This window comes from Pongo abelii, chromosome 3, assembly GCF_028885655.2.
Source record: "Pongo abelii isolate AG06213 chromosome 3, NHGRI_mPonAbe1-v2.0_pri, whole genome shotgun sequence".
NCBI lineage: Eukaryota > Metazoa > Chordata > Mammalia > Primates > Hominidae > Pongo > Pongo abelii.
This window is the reverse complement of record NC_071988.2, coordinates 5991929-6012736: the sequence shown is the minus strand read 5'-3', so window position 1 is coordinate 6012736 and position 20808 is coordinate 5991929. Positions and strand designations below refer to the sequence as shown.

The window sequence follows — 20808 nt, the reverse complement described above, 5'->3', positions numbered from 1 at the left end:
CAGGAAGTGGCTGCTATTAAAGTGTAGCAAGTCTGTCTAACTGACTCTTAGAAGTTGATCACTTTATCAAAACTTGTGTTTTACATATAAAACAAATTGTATCTCTATGGAGTTCTCAAAAATACATTGTGGTACATGTAGAAATTCACCCACAGCCCAAATGCAACAAAATTTCTTCTACAGAACCTATATAGATGTATCTTGCTTTATACAAAGTACATATTCCAGAAGCTGTGTGGATTATATGTTAAGGCTATGGAATGAGGATCATATTAAGTTGTGTTAATGAGAGTCATTGTACCTCTCTACTGTATGCCCAAGAAATGGCTTGAGGTTAAACTGATTGTACAAGAAATAACACTTAAGACAATAACCTGTTTCACAAAAAAGCATAGCAGTCTGCCCACTTTTCCACTGTTTTCGATATGTGAGTGCCTAGCCTTTCTCCAGAAACAGCTTATTTAATTTTGTTTTTGTTTTGTTTTGGGGACAGAGTCTCGCTCTGTCGCTCAGGCTTGAGTTACAGTGGTGCGATCTCAGCTCAGTGCAACCTCCACCTCCCAGGTTCAAGTGATTCTCCTGCCTCAGCCTCCCAAGTATCTGGGATTAAAGGCATGTGCCACCACGCCCGGCTAATTATTTGTATTTTTAGTAGAGACAGGGTTTCACCAGGTTGGCCAGGCTGGTCTTGAACTCCTAACTTCAAGTGATCCACCTGCCTTGGCCTCCCAAAGTGTTGGGATTACAGGCGTGAGCCACCGCGTCCGGCCCAGCTTATTGAAAAAAAGAGATGGAGGTGTTTAGAAGCCATGCCACCTGTGGCCAGAGAGCAGATGAGTGTTGCACTTCCTCCCAACTGTCCTGCACACCCTACCCACCATTGCGCATCCAAATCCTACCCATACCATGAGACTTATTTCATATACCACCTCCTTCACTGACACTTTCCCTAATTCCCTCTCTCCCCTGCTCCAACCCCACTCTGCATCAGAATTAATTTTGCCCCTCTCGTAATTTTCATGCACTTTATGCCTCTTTTTGATTGCATTTTCCATTTCTCGTGAGTTATTTATATCCTGGACTATAAGCTCCTTGTGGCTGTGGACCATGCCTTACTCATTTGTCGCATCAGAGTGCCCAGGTGTGGGACTGCTTGCCTGTGATTCTAGGAAGCCCCCAGGCGACTTGAGAGTCACTGCTCTAATCAGCTACCTGGAGACCCGTAGAGGATGAATTTAATCCCATTGAAACACTGCTAAGAAAAAAACCCAATAATATTGTTAGCCTTTATCTGTTTGTTTATTGCCCCATTTTTCATCCTTAAATATTCCTTTATGTACTTTGTATTTCACCTGGTTCCAGATTGGGAAGAAAGAAAAAGAGGAAAGAAGCAAGATTCTACATCATACCACTACCATATTCCTTCGCTTTCTAGTATGTTGATGTATTTATGTGTTATCAGAATTCTGGGTTTCCTTGAAAGGTCTTAGCTGCCAAAAAAATTCCCAGAGAACATTTTGGGATTGTCTGATAGTTTAGATGTTGTCAGTACTGCTCTCTTGGCAGCATTGTTAGACTTTAGAAGCCAGGTTCAAGCTTACTTCATAGATTCATCTGAGATATGGAGGAGGCTGAGAGAGTGACCTGAAGGGACAGTTTGGGGCCAGCCTGGGACTAGAACCTGTATCTTTCTGTTCTGTCACATTGCTTGGTCAGTCTGAAAGGTGCTTTTAAGAGGATGTGCCTTCGACCCTTTTCCTGAGTCAGTACAGTCTTTTCAGAAAGCAATCTGGGAGGCGTGTTTAAAGATCAGTAGAACCCCATCTATTTCAGACCTAGATGATGAAAATGTAGGATTTCTGATAGAACTGGTGTCTAAGAGCATGAAAATAATATGATTATTTTCAAAAGTTTAGTGTAGTTCAATTCAGCAAACATTTAGTGAATACCTGTTTACATGCCTGTTGCTAAAGTAGGTGTCCTGGATGAATAAGACTTTGTCCTTGCCCATACAGAATTCAGCATAGTGAAGATGACCAACTTGTACCATGTTACTTATTTTAACTGAAATAGGTAATTTATTCATATGGTTCAAATTCAGAAGTTACAAGTGTATATGTACATACACAGTGAAAGGTTTCCTCCCTAGCAGCAAGCACTAGTGAGTTCTGATGTATTCTCCAAGGATATTTTTTGCACGTATAAACAAGTAAATGTTCACATGTATTTCTTCTATTTTTTCTTTTTGCTGAAATGGTACTTTACTGTAATCACCCTTCCTTTTTTTATTTTCTGCATACTATTCCATTGCGTGGATATACCGTAATCTACCTAGTCAGTTCCTTATCTTTCAGGGCATTTGACCAGTGCAGTTTTAGGTGCTGTAGGTGGAATGAATGGTGGAGGAGGCACAGAATACTGTGGGAAGCCAGGAGAACCCTCCCAGCCTGTGAAGGTTGAGGAAGGCTTCTTGAGCATATCTGAGTGTCCAGAGTAGAAGGACGGAGGCAGGGCAATCCAGGCAGAAGGAACAGCAGAAGCAAGGGTAAAAAGATTTGAATCTGCTGATGTGTGCAGGGCAGCTGTGAACAGGGATCTCACGGTCTCTGGAGTATAAACCATACGGTTAAGAGTAGCACAGATGAAGGACACAGTGTGCCTTGGTATCTGGACATACATTTGTGGTGAAAATGTTCTTGTCGTTTCCTTGGTTGCCAACTTAGTACCAAGCACCTTGAGGCACAGAAAATAAGCAAAAGGCTTACTTGGTGTCTTCAGGGAATTTCAGTCCACTCAGGAGAGGAGCTCACTGTGCTGTGGAGGTCAGCAGGTCTGGAGGGACAGGAAGGCTCTGATGAGTAAAGAAGGAGTGGGAGTCAGGGGTCATCCTGGTGATGTGCCACCCGGCCCATCTATGTAGAGGCTTCTGTCACCACTATCCTACTGGATGCCCATGTAGACCTCATGCGGTAGGTTATTTTCCCCCCTTCTAAAGACACAGGCTCTAAGAGGTGAGACAGCTGCCCCAGATCCCAGTGTGGGGGACAGGCAAAGCATTTTCTACCACTCTGCACCTCTGTGAACTGAGGAAGACTTACACCAGCAGTTCTGTGTCTCTTGTTTGTCTCTGTTGCACTCAGTATCTCTTCACTGATGTTTCATTTCTTCCTTCCCAGAGAACAAGGTACATGGAAGTCTTGCTTTTCCTGGTGTGGCTCAAATGAGAGCTGATTGTGGCAAAGGGGCAAGATTCCCAGAGTAATACTAAAACCAAGCACCTTTCTCTTTACCCAAACTAGGAGTATTCTGTGAGAATTTACAGCTGTGAAGCCTTTGTTTCCTTCACCCAGCTTCCACCTTCTAAAGAATTTCTCAATTTTACATCTATTGCTAAAAACATTTCTGGTTAGGCTTTTTGGATTAAGTTTATGTCTTCTTTTCACTGTTTCATTCATTCATCAAGTATTTCTTATGTACCTGCTCCGTCAGGTACTATTCTTGGTGCTGGGAATAAGTAACAAAGCTCTTGGTGCTGGTGGAGTCACATCCCACCTTGGGGAGCTGACAATAAACATGTTAAGTTATATAGTGTATTACAATGTAAATGCTGTTGGAAAGGAGGATCGCTGGACGAGGGGCATTGGGGTTGGGAGTGATCGCAAGAGTTTGCTGTGTTATGGGCGGTGTGAGAGCAGGCTTCCTCACCAAGGTGCAATTTAAGGAAATACTTAGAGGTAAGAGAGTGAGCTGAGAGGATGCCTGGCAGGAAAGGGAGGGCAGCACTGAAGCCGCTGCTGTGCCTGCCTGTCCATGACAGCGACCTTCTGATCTGCTTTCAGCTTCCTCCATTGTCTCTTCATTCTTTTCATTCCCAGCTACACCAGAAGTTGAATTAATACATTAGATGATGTATTAGATGAACGTAGCATGATCCAGCCTAAAAGTTATAAATGACTGAGTGGAGAGATGTCATAACAAGATGCATATTCCTTGAATATGTTTAGTATAAAACGGGACAAATAAGTCCCTGCTATAGGAATTGACATTCAAATGGAGGATGCAGAAAAAAGACTCCCAAATTTATGGTAGAAACTGGTGTGCCCTTCACAGTGGTTTCAGCAAGAGAGAGAAGAAATGATGTATGAGATAGTCAGAGACTGTTGGCCTGGCGGAAACTTTTCTTCATGTCAGCAGACACTGAGTATCTGCTTTGTGCGGGGCCCCGTACTTGGGGATGCAAAGATGAAGAAGACGTGGTCCCGCCCCTCAGGAAGCTTACAGTCGGGTTCTGCTGGGATCTAAACTCGTCTTGGTTCATGCTGCCCCTGCTCCCAGGTGCCTGGCCCCTCCAGCCTGCTTTCCCTGACCTGTCCCATCCCCCACCATGAACTCACTCCCTTTCTTGATCTTAATCCTCAAGAAAGGATGAAAAGATAAGCGGTGTATTTAAACTGATCATTCCTGCAAAGAGCCTTTTCTTTCTCAAATAAGAACCTGTTAACCTCTAAATCCATTTATCTTCAATAGCGCCTTAGGGAGGTGATGGAGAGAGTTCTGGCTGGGGCACCTTCCTTGCTCCCCCTGAGTAGCACTAAGTAATCTCACAGGACAGGCAAGGCCTTTCTAAAGAGGCGTTAGAGTGCAGGGAATTGCATGACAGGTGCTGTTAGCCACCTTGGAAGAACTGCAGGCCTTGCGTGGTGCCACCTTGTTTGCAGGAAGCCCAGCCCTGTCCGTTCCCCTGGCCCTAGCATCTGTTTATCTAATAGCAGTACCAATTTTTATTGTTAGGATAAGCTGTAGGAGAAAATAGCAAAGGTTAACTGACTACTGTGGGTAGACAGTACAATTCTTCAGTTTCTGACTTAGGAGTGTTTCCGAAAAGTTAAGTGAAAACAAAAGTTTGAAGTGTTTCCCTTTTAGTTACATAACAGACACTCATTACGGAATTGAACAGTTTTAGACCCATAAATAATTAAGTTAAAAGCATAAGAAAATCCTATCAGGAAATTGATGAACAATTTGTTTCTAAAACACTTTAGATTTTAAACTTGAACACGTGGTGAAATGTCTTTTAAAACAATGAAGATGGGTGCAGTGTTCACAGGCCTCTCCACTGAGCAGATGTCTACTGAGAACACAGTATTAGAGGATGTGGGTGGTAGAAAGATGCAGTGGCCAAGCCTCACTCTGGGCGAGCTGGTGGCAGGCTCACTCTCTGAGGCACAGTGAGGAAGGCACGCTGAAGGGGGTTGCCCTGACTGCCAGCATGCCAGGTATACATGGTGACTGAGGCTGCCACAAGTCTTCTATTGGCCACACTACAAGGACTCTTCTTGGTCACTGATGACAACTGTTGTCTGTCTGCCATTGGCCACACTATCCAGTTCTCACTGGCCAAGCAGGTGGGCGGGGCCCAGCCAGGACTTGAGAATCCCACTGGGAAAGGACAGAGCCTGGGTTCAGGCTAGGTCCCTCTTCTGGGCCTGGGCGACTTCCAGATGTGAAGGATGTGAGTCACTCCCGCTCTCAGGAATCATTCTCTCATCTCATTTGGATGGCTATCTCCTATTTTAAATTTGAATCATGGAATTTGAATTTGTAATTTGGTTTTAGCCTTAGTTTCCTTCTGGTTCGCACCTAAGCAAGATAATTTTAAGACACTTAGGTCAATAACTGTGCCTATAAGAATTTCCTTTGGGCCAGGCGTGGTGGCTCACGCCTGTAATCCCAGCACTTTGGGAGGCCAAGGCGGGCAGATCACCTGAGGGTCACAAGTTCGAGACCAGCCTGGCCAACATGGCAAAACCCCGTCTCTACTAAAAATACAAAAATTAGCCAGGGTGGTGGTACATGCCTGTAGTCCCAGCTACTCGGGAAGCTAAGGCACAAGAATCACTTGAACACTGGAGGCAGAAGTTGCAGTGAGCTGAGATCGCACCACTGCCCTCCAGCCTGGGTGACAGGGTGAGACTCTGTCTTGGAAAAAAAAAAAAAAAGAATTTTCTTTGATTCCATTTTCTTCTTTTACTTACTTCTGCCTGAATATATGAGGGAGAAGAGGGTTCCCCCTGTTCTCTTCAGAGCACCTCATGCCAGTAAAGGCTCAGGGCTTCCCCGTTATCTCTATGCAGTTGTGGAATCTAGAAGTTTGCCTTGCTTGGGAGCGTTTTTGTTACATTATATTTTTGGCTTGTAAGAGTTTTTTTAGTTAAGATTTTCATGTTGCTTCCCATCTAAGTACTTCTTAAGCAATACTTTCTTTATACACTGAACACACTGGCTTTTAAAATGCACTTTTTTCAGAACAGTATAAAAACTCACCAGTTGGCTGGGCATGGTGGCTCATGCCTGTAATCCCAGTACTTTGGGAGGCCAAGCTGGGCAGATTGCTTGAGCTCAGGAGTTCGAGACCAGCCTGGCCAACATGGGGAAACCCCATTTCTACAAAAAGCACAAAAAATGAGCCAGACATGGTGGTTCCCGCCTGTAGTCCCAGCTACTTGCAAGGCTGAGGTGGGAGGATCACTTGAGCCCTGGAGGTGGAGGTTGCAGTGAGCCAAGATCGTGCCACTGTACTCCAGCCTGGGTGACAGAGCCAGACCCTATCTCAAAAAGAAAGAAAGAAAAACCAAAAAACCTCACCAGTTTAAAAGTTCTGGGTTTATAATCTATAGTTAATAATGCTTGAATATTCTTCCTCTAACCTGAAAGTTTATAAACTTTTTCTATATTTGGTTTAATCTAAACAGTTCCCTGTATTGAACACTGATATACAAGGAATGAATAGAAGTCAAGAAAAACAGACCTGGTGGGAAAAAGCCTTGTACTCTCCTCTTTTTCCTGCATCAGAGTGTGAAGGTAAGGAGACCTCTGTTGGTTCATTTATTCATTCCAATTTGTAATTTATTAAGAGCAGTAATTTCTTTTTCTGTGAATATCAGTCCAAGAAACATTTACCAAGAGGTTTCTGTGTGGGTAGCACTTTGTCATGCACTGGGGACACAGAGAGGAATGAGAACTGGGCCCTGCTCTGAAACAGCCACAATCTGATAGAGGGGAAAGGCATGGAAATACATCCAAGCATTACTGACCATGGATGAGGTGCGTATAAGCCACCACTGAGTCACTGAGGAGGAAATAGCGGGCAGTCCCTGTGAAGAGAGCTACCTGCACGGAGGCAGGAGGGTCGCAGCCAGGGGAAAGCACAGGGCCCCATGGCTCAGCTGAGTTATAGCTGACGCGAGAGAGACAGACAGGGCAGGAGCCTGTCAGAAGGTTTCAGGGCTTGGCTAGGTTAGGTAGCGTCTGACATGCAGGAAGGGAACGCCGTTCATAGGATTGAAATTGGAGGTTGTCAAGGACAGATGTTGTTTAGAACAATTCTAGTAACAGAGTGGAAATGGAATTGAAAAACCGAAGGGTATTGGCCAGGGTTTTAGGCTCTTGCAGTAGTTTGGGAGGCATAAGCTAAAGGCCTGGACTGAGGCAATCAAAGCGGGGACAGAGAAAAGGAAACAGGACCGAGAGGTTTTGTAGAGGAGGAGTTTGTTGGATTACTTTCTATGAGGAGTAGTTATGGGAGTCTAGATAGAGAGGGAGACAGGAGTGGGCGCTGATACGGTGAGGAAGATTTTAGTTTAGGGTATTTTTTGAATGAGCAGTCTGTGAGGCCTTCCAGGTAGACACCCAGAAGTTGTTAAGAAACCCTGAATTGAAATTTTGGGAGAAGTAGGAACTAAGGATGCAACCAGAATTGATTAGCTCAAGAAGTTCAACTTGTCCAGATTGTGGTTTCGTGGGCTTCTATTGGCTACCACATTTATTTAACAACCGTCTCCTGTCAGAGCCCTGAAGGGGTTATGCAAATCTCTTGCATTTAAATTTACGGGTTCACGTGTTTGTCACATCCCCTCAGCGAATATGTAGTTAGTGTGGAGCCAAATGACTTCTCTCACTAGCCACGATGCCCTGCACACACCTGCGCTGTCCTCAGAAAGCCTCCCTGGCGTCCCTCGGCAGCATGGGCTATAGCTGATGGGATGGAAGGCCGGATTGGCCAGGTTGACTCTTTAGGAGTGGAGCGTTTGCTGTTCTCTGGTCTGTAGCCACAGACAGCTTCCCAAGACCCTGCCTTCCTCCTTCCCAGAGGTTCAGCTGGGTCATAAGGAGAGTGTAGAGCTGGGTCTTCACTGTTAGCGTCTTCGTTGATTGAACAGCATTTATTAAAGGCCCGTTGCTGCTGCTGCCCTACCATTAGCTCATATCTGGACAGCCTTGGTTACGTGCAAGGTGCTCTCAAGCTTTTCTTTTACATAATTCTCACAAGAACCTTAGGAGATGCCCCCGCTAGTTTTCAGATGAGGAAGCTGAGTCTCAAGTTTAGTACTGTAATTTGCCCGAAATCACACAGTTAACTATTAAGCATGGGCTAGAATCTAGGTTGTGATTCTTGTGGTCCAGAAGTTTTGCCCTCTACAGCAGCTGCCTGCACTTGGTACCAAGGTAGATGCCAGGGCAGTAGGAGCACAGAGCTTCCCTTCATGTGTGTCCAATCTGGTAAACTGGGCAAGTGTAAGACACAGACACAGTCAATGGAATGAAGGTGGGATGTGGCCACAGCTGTGCCACAGAGGACCTCTCAGGAAGAGCTAGGAGGGAGAGGAGGATGCCACCTTGTGGAAAAGAACCAATTCCTTGCGGTGGCGTAGGATGATTTTCAGACACTAGAGTTCATGTTTCTTTAGTAAAGGGCAACCTTGGCACCCTTAGTCCAGTTTTCTGTCATTAGTTAGTAAAGAATCCAGTTCCACCTCTTAGCTCTAGGTTCCTGGTTATCTGTACAGTCTCTTAGTAGATACTGGTGTTTGTACATAATATTTTTGTTTTTACAGTGAAGTGGTATATAGAGAAACTCTCAGTGCATAAATACTGGTAATTATTTCTTTTGAATGACTTGAATGACCTTTAGCTCACACTGTGAGTTAGGTCCCTGCATATTTGCCCTGTAGCATCATGAAGCATCCTTCTTTAGCTTATGTGGGTTTGGGGCATGTAGTCTCAGAAGGATAGCCAAGAAAACAGGTAGTCACTTACTTACCTACTCAGCAGAAGTGGCTGGGGACTCCTAATGCTTCTAATGTTGCATATGATTCATCACAAGCAGTTGCTGCTCTGAGCCAGGGGCTGACCTGGGAGCTCACAGCATCTCTGGAAAGGAAGAGTAGCATTGTCCCCTTTACCGTAAGGCGAGGAAACAGGCTCAGCAAAGAGGCAGCTTGTTCAGGTAACCATATAAGAAAGCCCCAGCTTTGTGCAGTCTGCCCCCTGCTGGCCTTGGTGCGTATTCATATGTGCATCCGTTCAGCACTCGGGTTAGGCACTGTTCTAGACTTGGGAATGCTAGGCAAACAGATTGTGTCCCTGTCCTCCCTCTGCTCAGGTACCTTCTCAACAGGGACTTGAGGAAATAGGGCACAGACCATGTGACAGCTGGGGCTGCCTGCAGGGAGAGGTGCCAGGCAGCAGTGGGTTGTGCAGGGGCAGGAATGCATTGGGTATGCCCCAGCGTGACTGGCAAAGAGGCGATGGCATGGGAGTGTGGTGGGGATGAGGCCAGCCAGGCAGCTGGGAGCCAGACCACAGAGGGCCTTGTAGACTGTGTGCACCGGGAGTGCCGTCCCATACAGCAGTCTCCACAGCTCACGCCCCTGGATTTTCAGTGCTTTCAAGACTTGAGTAATGTAAGCGTCTGGATGATTTTAGCATTAAAGACAGAGAGTCCTGCAGGGAAGCAGTACAGACAGGCGGTGAAGGGCCCAGGATTGAGAACTGTATTGGAATCCAGAGCCTCTTTCCCCAGCTATTAGGCTTTGGGTGCTGACTGAACCTTTCTGTGCCTCTGTAGTCTGTATGTATAAAAGGAGGCTAGAAGAATGCCCTCATTGTAAGGTAAAGTGCCTAGAACAGTGGCTGGCATGTCATCATAGCCTGAAACAGGGTGGCGGTCAACTAGAGCATCATGAAAACTATCAGCAGCTGTTCAGCATCACCTTTTCCAAATACCCTGTGGCACAGTAAAACCCTCTTGTATGTACAGAATTCCTAAAGCAGGAAGAGAAAATGAAAGAGTGGGGTGTGAAGATGTGCCTGCCTGCCTCTGAGCATATCCTTGTCAAGGAAACCATGCCCTACCCACTCCATGCCCCTCAGCCAGTATAAAAGTGGTGGCCATGTGGAGTGGGCCGTGGAGTGAGAGGTCAGCCAAGGAAAAGATGCCTCTTTAGGAGAGATGAAGCCAGGGTTCCTCCCGGCCTCAGCAGAGGACACATGGCATCCTCCCCAGCCGCCCTAGGGCAACCATGCCTCCAAGCCTATGGCTTTGATCAGCAGCGGTCGTGGGTGCAATGTGTGTGCCAGGCACTGTGCTGGAGGCTTCACCTCTTTGAATTTGCACAGAAATGTAGGAGGGAAAATGGTGATGTTCTCATCTTAGAGATGAGGATACTAGGGCTCAAAGAGGTTAAATAATTTGCGCAAAGTTACATCGCAAGTAAATAGCATGACCTGGAATTGACTGAAGTCTGTCTAATCCCAGAGCCTGGGGTATTCTCATGAACCTCAACTAGTAACTTGGAGTTCTTGGAGCCGTCAGAGAGAACAGAAGCTGTGGAGAGCCTTCCATGTGGCCAGTGCAGCTGCAGGAAGCAGCCCAGCAGGGCCCAGATGGTCTTACCCTTGGCACAGCCTCGCTACCCTGTGCCAAGGTAGAAGGGCGCAGCAGTCACTTGCTCCAGCCTTGTCCTTTGGGGTGTTGTGCAAGGGGTAGGCATGCCACCTTGTCGAACTACCTTGTGGTAACTCTGTGGCAGGGGTTAGGGGGTGTGATCTGGTTTTGAGGAAGTAGATGCTCAAGGGTGTTAAAGGACTTAATGCACCATGAATGTCAAAGCCAGAGTCCAAAACCCTGGCCAAGTTCCTCCTTTTACTCTGCACTATGCCTCTGCCCCAGCTATGTTTCTCATGGAGGTAAGGGGAGTAAGAGGCTGTTCTGGATGAAGACCAGCAGTTCTCAGTGCATTAGAATTGCTTGGGAGCAATTCTGCTTTTCAGAAAGTGCCCAGCCCCTGCCCAGGACAGTTCATTTGGAATCTCTGGCAGGAGTCTAAGCCTCTCTAAAGCCCCCGGATGATGAGAATATGCAGCCAGGGTTGAGAACTACTGGGCTCATTGGATTTGTTTGATTTCTTCTCATCCCAGTTTCTTTCCCATTTTGTGGGCCATTTGCCTGATGGAATCGCTAGCACCATTTCTTTTTCCTATTCATAGATGTGATACATGGTTCAGTATGTTGTTGAGTTGAGGAAGAACACACAAGGACATGACCCTGTGTCGTTTCTCCATTGCGTTCCCTCCTGTCTGAGCTTCCTTTGTTCCTCTGTCCTATGAACGTGCTATGATGCACCATCTGTCTCCTCCGTCCATTTGTTGTGGAGAGCATGGGCCCTGTGGGTCTCTCTGTCCTGTGTTCCCCGGGCCGATCACATTACAGGTGTGAGTAGAAGCTTGTCCAATGAATGTCTCCTGGTAGAATAACAGGAGTGTATGGTTATGCTGGCCTATTTCTTTTTTTAACTCACTAAACCAAGAATTTTTTGTCAGCATAGCTTTTTTTTTTCCTCTTACACACCTGCCTGGCTGTGCTTTTAGTGACGACGTAAAATCTCCGAAGGGTTGGGAGACCTAACTGATCTAACTTTTTAGTGAAAAATGAAACAAGAATGTATGTTTCATAACTGTGTCTTAATGGAATTTCCCCCTTTCCCTCTTTTCCCTTCTCCATTCCAAATGATTAAGAATGTTACACAAATGCCAAGGGAGAGAGTGGTTTAGAAGAATATCCAGATGCTAAAGAGACACCCAGTAATGAAGAGCGCCTGTTAGATTTTAATAGGGTAAGTGGACTGTCCTCCTCCTCGTCATTAACTTACAAACAGCCACCACCTCCACTTGTCACTGTAGTCAAAAACCTGAGAGTGATGTGAGTGGACCCCACCTCTCCCAGGAACCAGCCAGGCCTGTGGGTGCAGACTTCCTCTTCTCTGGCCTTTGTTCTGAGTCTGCATTCTCCCCCGCTTCCAAACCCCCTTGACTGTTGACTACCAGTGCTCCTGAAGAATCCCCAGCTGTCTCCCCAGTCTTGGCTCTACACTACTGCCTGAGGGCATTGCATTACAAATGCAGAGCTGACCCTGTTGCTCCTTGGGTGGGCACACTTTTCATCTTTCTTTTTTCTTTTTCTTTTTGTTTACCTAATAAGTGGGAGACCTAGCCTTGTCCTCTTTGAAGGTGCACCCTGAGGCAGCCTTGCCAGTGTGCTTCTTGCCGCTGTCCCAGCTTCTGCAGAACGATCCCGCCCTTTCCGTGTCCTCGCTGCACTCTGTGCACAACTCTTCTTGTTGCAGCCAGAGCATTTACCTGCATTCAATTTCTGCATGTCTGCCTCTTCCATAAGCCTGTGGGCACCATGAAGGCGGGTGCAGGGCCTATGCCTGGTTTAGTCTAGTCTTAGACCTTCCCTGGTTAAGAGGCAGGCAGGCAAATGAACCTAAGGAAAAATCTTTTTATTTGGTATGAATTGTCAGTGTATTAGGGTTCTCCAGAGGGACAAAACTAATGGAATAGATATATATATACACAGAGGGGAGTTTATTAAGTATTAAGTCAAACGATCACAAGGTCCCACAACAGGCCATCTGCAAGCTGAGGAGGAAGGAGAGCCAGGCCCAGTCCCAAAACTGAAGAACTTGGAGTCTGATGTTCGAGGGCAGGAAGCATCCAGCGTGGGAGAAGATGTAGGCTGGGAGGCTAGGCCAGTCTAGTCTTTTCACATTTTTCTGCCTGCTTTATATTCTAGCCACGCTGGCAGCTGACTACATGGTGCCCACCCAGATTAAGGGTGGGTCTGCCTTTCCCAGCCCACTGGCTCAAATGTTAATCTCCTTTGGCAACACCCCCAAAGACACACCCAGGATCAGTACTTTGCATCCTTTAATCCAATCAAGTTGACTCTCAGTATTAACCATAACAAGTCCACCCCTTGTCAATTTGAACCCATACACATCTCCTGAAATTATATGTACTCTTCAAATAAAGACAATGAGGTCATAATTATACCTAACATAATACAGCTATGCTTCATACAACCAGAAAAGCACCAATCCCAAACCCAAATACTATTACATAGAGTTAACAATACTTAAATGCTGATATGACGTCAGTAAATCTTATGTCAGCCAGGCGCTGTGGCTCATGCTTGTAATCCCAACATTTTGGGAGGCCAAGGTGGGCAGATCACCTGAGGTCAGGAGTTCAAGACCAGCCTGGCCAACATGGCGAAACCCCATCTCTACTAAAAATACAAAAATTAGCCGGGCGTGATGGCGCACACCTGTAATCCCAGCTACTTGGGAGGCTGAAGCTGGAGAATTGCTTGAACCCGGGAGGTAGAGATTGCAGTGAGCTGAGATCGTGCCACTGCACTCCAGCCTGGGTGACAGAGCAAAACTCCATCATTCATACATACATACATACATACATAAATACATACATACATAAATCTTGTGTCACATGATAAAGGACAAAAAATAAAATGAGATTTTCTTAGTACAAGTGTATACATGCACAAACATGTTTTTAACAAAAGAAGGAGGAAATACTCAAGACATTTACAGTCCTGGTTTCTGCACCTGGTCACATGGTCGTAGCTGGTATTGATGACTACCTTCTTCTACTCCCCATTCTGTATTCCCTTTGCCTTCAGCAAGCACCTCAGCAGGTTGTGGTTTTTTCCCGGTGGAGTGACCTAAACCTTCATTTCTAAAGAGTCTGAGCCATTTGTATCCTGTCTGGACTGGGCTGTTGTAGTTTCCCATTAACTTTAGTCACAGGGCATGTGATCAAGTTGACACTCAGTATTAGCCATCAGTTAGTGTCCGTTCAAGTCCTGTGAGAATCGTCTGCCCAAGCACCTGTAGCATCATCGTCCACGTCCTGCTGCCCACTGACCTGTCCGGCTCCACACATGAAGGCAGATGTTTGAGGCCCCCACCGGCTCTCTCCTCAGTGACTAGTTCACATCATCCCCCTGGCCTCAAACCCCAAACCGAGACATATTCCCCAGTCCTCTCTCTCATCTTCCACACACAGTCTGCCTGCCAGTCCTGACCGTTGACCCTGTCAGCCACTTCGCATCTCCCACTTCTCCTCCTCTCCATCATTACCACTTTGTTCAAGCCACTGTCCCTGCTCCTGAACAGCTGCCATGGTGTTTTCATTGTTCTTCCTGCTTCCGTCATCCTTTCCAGCCTTCTCTCCACACAGCAGACAGAATGAGCTCACGAGCAGTATCTTGTTTAGTCCTCATAACGACCCTGTGAGGTAGGTACTGTTGTCATGCCTGTTCTGCAAAATAGGAAACAAGCACAAAAACATCAAGCGCTGTGTATCCGAGGTCAGAGAGCCACAGATTCAGTGTGGACCTGAACTCTGAACCTCAGCAGTCTGCCTCTAGGACCCATAGTGCTAACCATGATGTCGCTTTGCTGTTGCATTTGAGACAGATCCAAACTCCCTGCCACGCCTCTACAGCCCTATATGTTTTGCCCCCATCTGCCTTTGATCTCATCTGTCTCTGCTCTCCCCTTACTTTGTGTGGCTTTTCTGTGCTTCTGCCTCAGGGGTTCTCAACCAGGGACAATGCTGCCATTTGGAAATGAGGTGGGAGTGCTGCTAGTTACTATGACAGGGTGAGGGGAGCTTTGTAATGACTGTGACTGAGGAGGGGCCACCACTGTATCTCATGTCCTGGGGTCCAGAGATGCTGACCATCTGGTGTAGGGGAGACAGTCCCACACAACAGAGTGTTGGCACCTCTGCATGGCTGGCTTCTCAGCTGATCGGGCCTCTTCTCCAAATAACTCCCTTCCCAACACACCCGTCTGCAGTGTCCCCTCACCATCTGTACTGTGTCACTGCAAACTCCCTTCCCAACACACCCGTCTGCAGTGTCCCCTCACCATCTGTACTGTGTCACTGCAAACTCCCTTCCCAACACACCCGTCTGCAGTGTCCCCTCACCATCTGTACAGTGTACTGTGTCACTGCAAACTCCCTTCCCAAGACACAGGTCTGCAGTGTCCCTCACCATCTGTACTGTGTCACTGCAACTGGCGCGTGTTGGTTTGTTCGTTCATCTCCGCAGCGGGTCTGGCATGTGCCTTCCACTGCTGGAGTCCCTGTGCCCAGTAAAGTTCCTGGTGTGTAGCAGGTACTCAAAGATTTTGAAAATGAAATAATTCTTTATCCTACCTTAACATGGCTAACATTTTGTCCAAGTGACTGAACATGTGGAATTCGGATTTTGGATCCTTTATGGATCAGAGAAGAGAGGTGGTTTTGCTCTGAAACAGTAAAACTGCATTTTTGTAACTCCACAGGAAAACACTGATGATTTGTTATTTCTTCTCTGTATATAAATAGAGTATCTCACCCTTTTGGAAAAAAAAGGTCTTTTTGATCTGTTGAAAATTGTTTTAATCTTAGGTGTCTTCTGTTTATGAAGCAAGATGTACAGGAGAGAGAGATTCTGGAGCAAAGTCAGATGGCTTCCGCAGAAAGATGTGCTCCAGCGCCAGCTCCACCTCGGAAGAGACAGGCTCAGAAGGCGGAGGCGAGTGGGTGGGCCCTAGTGAAGAGGAGCTCTTTTCTCGAACTCATCTCTAAACCTGCAAAATAGTACAAATTATTGTTTAAAAATGATATGTGATGGAAAATTACTCTTCAGTGAGACCTGTTAATCTAAAACAACTTAGGTTTCCTCTTCAATTAACTGATTCAGATTGGTAATAATTATCTTTCTCTTCTTGCTTATTTTAGAGTTGAGGACAGCTATCCTGTTAAAGATTTTTTTTTCCCAGCTGTTAAATTCTTGGCTATTTGAAATAGACTAGATTGTGTTGTCAAATCAAGAATGGGTGTGCATGTGCTTGTCTTAGAAGTATCACTGCTTTTTGCATCTTAACTGCAGTTAATTTTCCTTCTGACTGCGGTTATATCACTATGACCTTATTAGCATTGCAGTGTCAACAACCACTTCTGCTCTTCAGAGACTTCAGCTTTGGAGCATTTAGGCTTTGTTCTCCAAGAACTGGGATATCCATTCTTACCCTGCAGTGGCTTGATGCCTTTCTGAAGGCGAGAGGGAAGCCTGGGTGACTCAGCGGTGGTCTCCATTCAGCAAAATCTCATGTACATTTGAAGTAGGAACCACAAAGGTGTGCTTTCCAAGACTCACAAAATACTGTGTTTTCTATCTTAGGATTTCTTTTCCCCTAAAGTATCATGGAAGATACTATGGTTTGTGACTTTCTTGCTAACTGAAGAAGCCAAGGATTTGGGGTGTGGGGTCGTATGCGAGACACAGTGGGGTAAGGGTGCATACCCCACCCCTTACCTGTTCTCCTACTGCAGTTACATTTACACCAAAACCCCGTGCAGGGTTCTTTGTGGTTAGTGTTACATATGTGATAAGGACCTTAGTTACAGATTGTTATTTTCTGGTGACCTATGTTGAATTGAAACCCCCAAAACTTGAAATTGTGAACATTTGACATGCAGTAAAGGCCACCTCATCACCCAGAGAAATCTTTGGCTGCTGCAGCTAGCCGCTCCTTGGCTGTGATGTAGTATAGCTTCGATCTCATTTTGTGTTTGAGAGAATGTTCTGGGCAAGTTCTGTGTGTGGTGGGTTGGGGCGGGTAGAGTCATGAGTTTTCCACATCCCTGTGTGGTGGTTTTGCGACTGTCGCTCTGTGGGACTGGCTCCCAGTTCTCCTTGGTGAGCCCGGGGAGCCGGCGCATCTTGTGAGTCGTGTCTGTGCATGGCGATCCGTTCCTCTGGCTCTCATGGCATTGGGCCACAGGCTGAAGCCAGGAGGAGCAGTATGTGCACAACCTAAACATTTTACATTGTTTTTCTTTTTTAACGAACTCATTGTTTAAAAAACAAAAAACAAAAACAAACAAAAAAACCTAATCTGTGAAATCAGCGTAGCATGTCTGGAACATCAGGAATGGCAGAAAAGTCTGATACGGTCTAGACAGCTTCACCACTAATTTGGCAGGCAATAAACACACATATAATTTATTAGCTGGGAGCTGAACTGGCTGTGAAATCTATGATTTGCTTTGAACATTTGGGTTTTGTTGCCTTTTTTGTAATTGATAACACAGAAAAGAAAGTACCATCAAAGACTGTGGAGTCATTGAAGGTCTGTGTGTCCTCACCGAGAGGGACCTGGTGTGCCCGCCGGGTTGATCTTCCCACATGTTAGGGTTTATTTTTATACAACACATCTTTTGACACTTTAAGGTGGGTTTGTGTGTGTGTGTGCGTGTGTGTGTGTGTGCGCGCGTGCGCGCATGTGTAAGGTTTTATGTTGCTGTTATTTATTTACGAACTTCAGATACGTTTTTATGTATTTTTCATTCTTCTGGAGCTTCCTAAAAATTGATAAGCATCTGCACTGAAATATAATTTAACAGCAAAAGTAAAAAAGGATTGAAAGTTGTAAATTCCTCATATCACTACAGTGACGATTATTCTAGAAATCGTTGCTTGTGTAGCAAAGACCAAATAAATAGATTTCAGACACAACCTTAATCACAGTTGATTTTGGACAGCTGCTGTTTATTAGGAAAGGGCTCCAGGTGGCAAAGGTGCACATTTCCTCAGACACAGGTGAGAAGATGCAGCACCTTCCACAGGTGAATGGGACGGATTCGAAGTGAGCAAAGGGATTCTCAAATTATGTATTTATTTGTTTTCATAGTTAAGTAGCTGAAGCTCAGAGGCTTTCAGCAACAGAGATGAAAGTGTGGCTTTTTAGTTTTGTGAATGGATGATCACAAAGAAAAAGCATTTTTAAAAAGTTGGCAAACGCTGAAACGCACTGTGGTATGAAGCGCATTGCATTTCCATAGCACTGAAGTACCAGTTTCCATTCCTGGGCTGAGATTGTTTTTCCCGTGGTTGTATTGTTCTGATTTCACGTACACCAGAGTAACTGATTTTTTTTTGTTTTCTTGTGGAGTTAACACCAAATAAAAATTGTAAAAAACAGTTTGTTGTTTTTATTTCTCATAGCAAAGCTTCTTTTGTAAAGAACTCCAGCTTCCTTTTACTCATGAGCATCCGTGAAAGAGCAAGTGTCCAGGTTACATTTGTTCTAGATGGAGGTCATTTAGCTCTCCTTGCAGACACTGCTGAAAACATTGTGCAGCTTTGCTAGGGAAGAAAGTGGTATGGCCTGCTGAGAAATGAGTGGCTCCTCCCCATCTCACCCCCAGCACACGCAGGGACTACTACCTGAGTCTGCAAAACACATAGCATTTTTGTCCGTAGATGGTACACAAAGCCCAATCTATCTTTTTGTTTTCTTCTGGGGAAAAAATTAAATCTTTATATGTTAATATGATTGATATTCATTGTGGAAAAAAAAATCAGTGTGCTTTTAAAGAAGTATAAGGGAAAAGGAGAACTCATATGTCCTTCTGTCACTTTGAGACATTCACTGGTAACATCTGTGCAAGCCCCTTTCCAGGATTCTGAATGTACAGTATATATGAATGCATACATAGAGAAATTTACATTAAAGAGTGTACTATACTTGTTCTTCTATAACATCAGAAATAGGTTTTTACTTAGATGTCTTCATGTCGGTAATTATAGAACTACATAATTATTTTTATAGCTGTATTATGTAGATTTAACAGGTTCCTCATTGATAAAACAATGTTTTTTTGGTTGTTTATTCAGTATCTGAATAACGTTTCTATGGACATCCATAAACATGTATGAGGGGACTTTTAAAAGTTCATGGAAAATGGAATTAAAAGAAAAATAAAAAAATATAAACTTTATTTCTCAACATAAGTTCCATCAAGTTCAAGATACTACTATAAGACATAATACCACAATACCAACCATTCAGTCTATCCCTAACTGAGGCTCCTGGAAATTTCGCCTTGTCAGTGTAGTCTCTGCATTGTGAGCTGAAGAGAAATGGGTGCCCTTTACAGATTTTTAAGATTAGGAAACAAAAAGTCGGAAGAAGCCAAATCAGGACTGTAAAGTGGATGCCTAATGACTTCCCATCAAAACTCTTGGGAAATGGCTCTCATTTGCTGAGAGGAATGAGCAGGAGGAGCACTGTCATGGTGGAAAAGGGCTCTGGTGACACTTTCCTAGGCATTGTTCTGCCACAGCTTTGGCTGACTTTCTCAGAACACTCGTAATAAGCAGATGTTAACATTCTTTGGACATCTGGAAAGTCAGCACATACACAGTGCTTTGAGCATCCCAGAAAATGGTTGCCTGGCCTCTGCTTTTGACCAGTCTGCATTTGCTATGAGGAGACCCCTCCCACCTCTTGGTAGCCAGTGCTGTGATCACAATCACATTGTCTTCAGGATTGTGCTGGTAAAGCCATGTTCCATCTCCTGTTACAGTTCTCAGAGGAAATGCTTTAGGATCTTGATTCCTCTTGTTGAAAGTTTCCCCTGAAAGCTCTGCTGCTGTCTCCAGCTGATCTGAGTGCTATGGTTTGGTAGCCATTGAGTGGCAAGTTTGCTCAACGTTAATTTTTCAGTCAGATCGTGTAAGCTGAACCATCTGAGGTGTCTATGGTGTTGGCTGTTGTTTCTGCTGTTAATCATTGGTCCTCTTTGATTCAGGCATGAATAAGATTAATTTTTTCCTCACAAATTGATGAGGAGGTCTCATCTTCACCATTGTCTCATCCCTTCTTAAAACAAGTTACCCATTGGCAAACCTCTGATTTTGGCTGGGGGCGGGGCATTGTCCCCATAAGCTTTTTTTGTAAAAAATCATTGATTTGGGGCCAGGTGCGGTGGCTCATGCCTGTATTCCTAGCACTTTGGGAGGCTGAGGTGGGTGGATCACGACGTCAGGAGATGGAGACCATCTTGGCCAACATGGTGAAACCCTGTCTCTATTAAAAATACAAAAAAATTAGCCAGGCGTGGTAGCACGTGCCTTCAATCTCAGCTACTCAGGAGGCTGAGGCAAGAGAATTGCTTGTACCTGGGAGGCGGAGGCTGCAGTGAGCCGAGATCACGCCACTGCACTCCAGCCTGGGCAACAGAGCGAGACTCTGTCTCAGGGAAAAAAAAAATCATTGATTTCACCATTCTTCCACCCAAGCGTCACCATAAATTTGATGTCCTTGCTTCCATTTTTAGCAGAATTCATGTTGCTCTGATAGGTGCTCTTTTCAAACAGTCATACCCTTCTTAGTGCCTCAAACTACATCTTAAGACATGTTATAACAAGTTAGTACAAGTTTATTTTGGTGCAAAAAATTTTTGAAATCTGTGCATAGCTCTTTTTTGGAGACAGTCTCACTGTGTCACCTAGGCTGGAGTGCAGTGGCATGATCACTGTAATCTCAGACTCCTGGGCCAAGTGATCCTGCCTCAGCCTCCCTCATAGCTGGGACTATAAGCACACCTCACCATGCCCAGCTCATTTTTTAATTTTTTGTAGGAACAGGGTTGCCCAGGCTGGTCTCAATTACTTGGCCTCAATCCATCTTCCTCACCTCAGCCTCCCAAAGTGCTGGGATTACAGGTCTGAGCCATTGCATCTGGCAATAGCACAGGCCCTAAAGGATGTAGTTGGCCCACCCCCCAACACCATTTTTAAAGTCCTTACCCCACTGATTTGAA

The 20808-nt window shown here is 45.2% G+C and overlaps 1 protein-coding gene across 23 annotated transcripts in view; it reads left to right on the top strand.

Annotated features, from left to right (window-relative positions):
* KIAA0232 (KIAA0232 ortholog) overlaps positions 1-18181 on the top strand; it is a 99339-nt gene extending 81158 nt beyond the window's left edge. For 18 of the 23 annotated variants that reach the window (XM_024246065.3, XM_063723781.1, XM_063723778.1 and 15 more), the window contains 4 exons: positions 1363-1434; positions 6753-6861; positions 11857-11954; positions 15604-18181. In XM_024246065.3, the coding sequence (XP_024101833.2) occupies positions 1363-1434; positions 6753-6861; positions 11857-11954; positions 15604-15783 (459 nt within the window). In that variant the 3' untranslated portion in view covers positions 15784-18181. The remainder of the gene's footprint in view (positions 1-1362; positions 1435-6752; positions 6862-11856; positions 11955-15603) is intronic. The other 5 variants (XM_024246066.3, XM_063723788.1, XM_054553689.2 and 2 more) reach the window with 3 other exon arrangements.
* The last annotated feature ends 2627 nt before the right edge of the window (positions 18182-20808 follow it).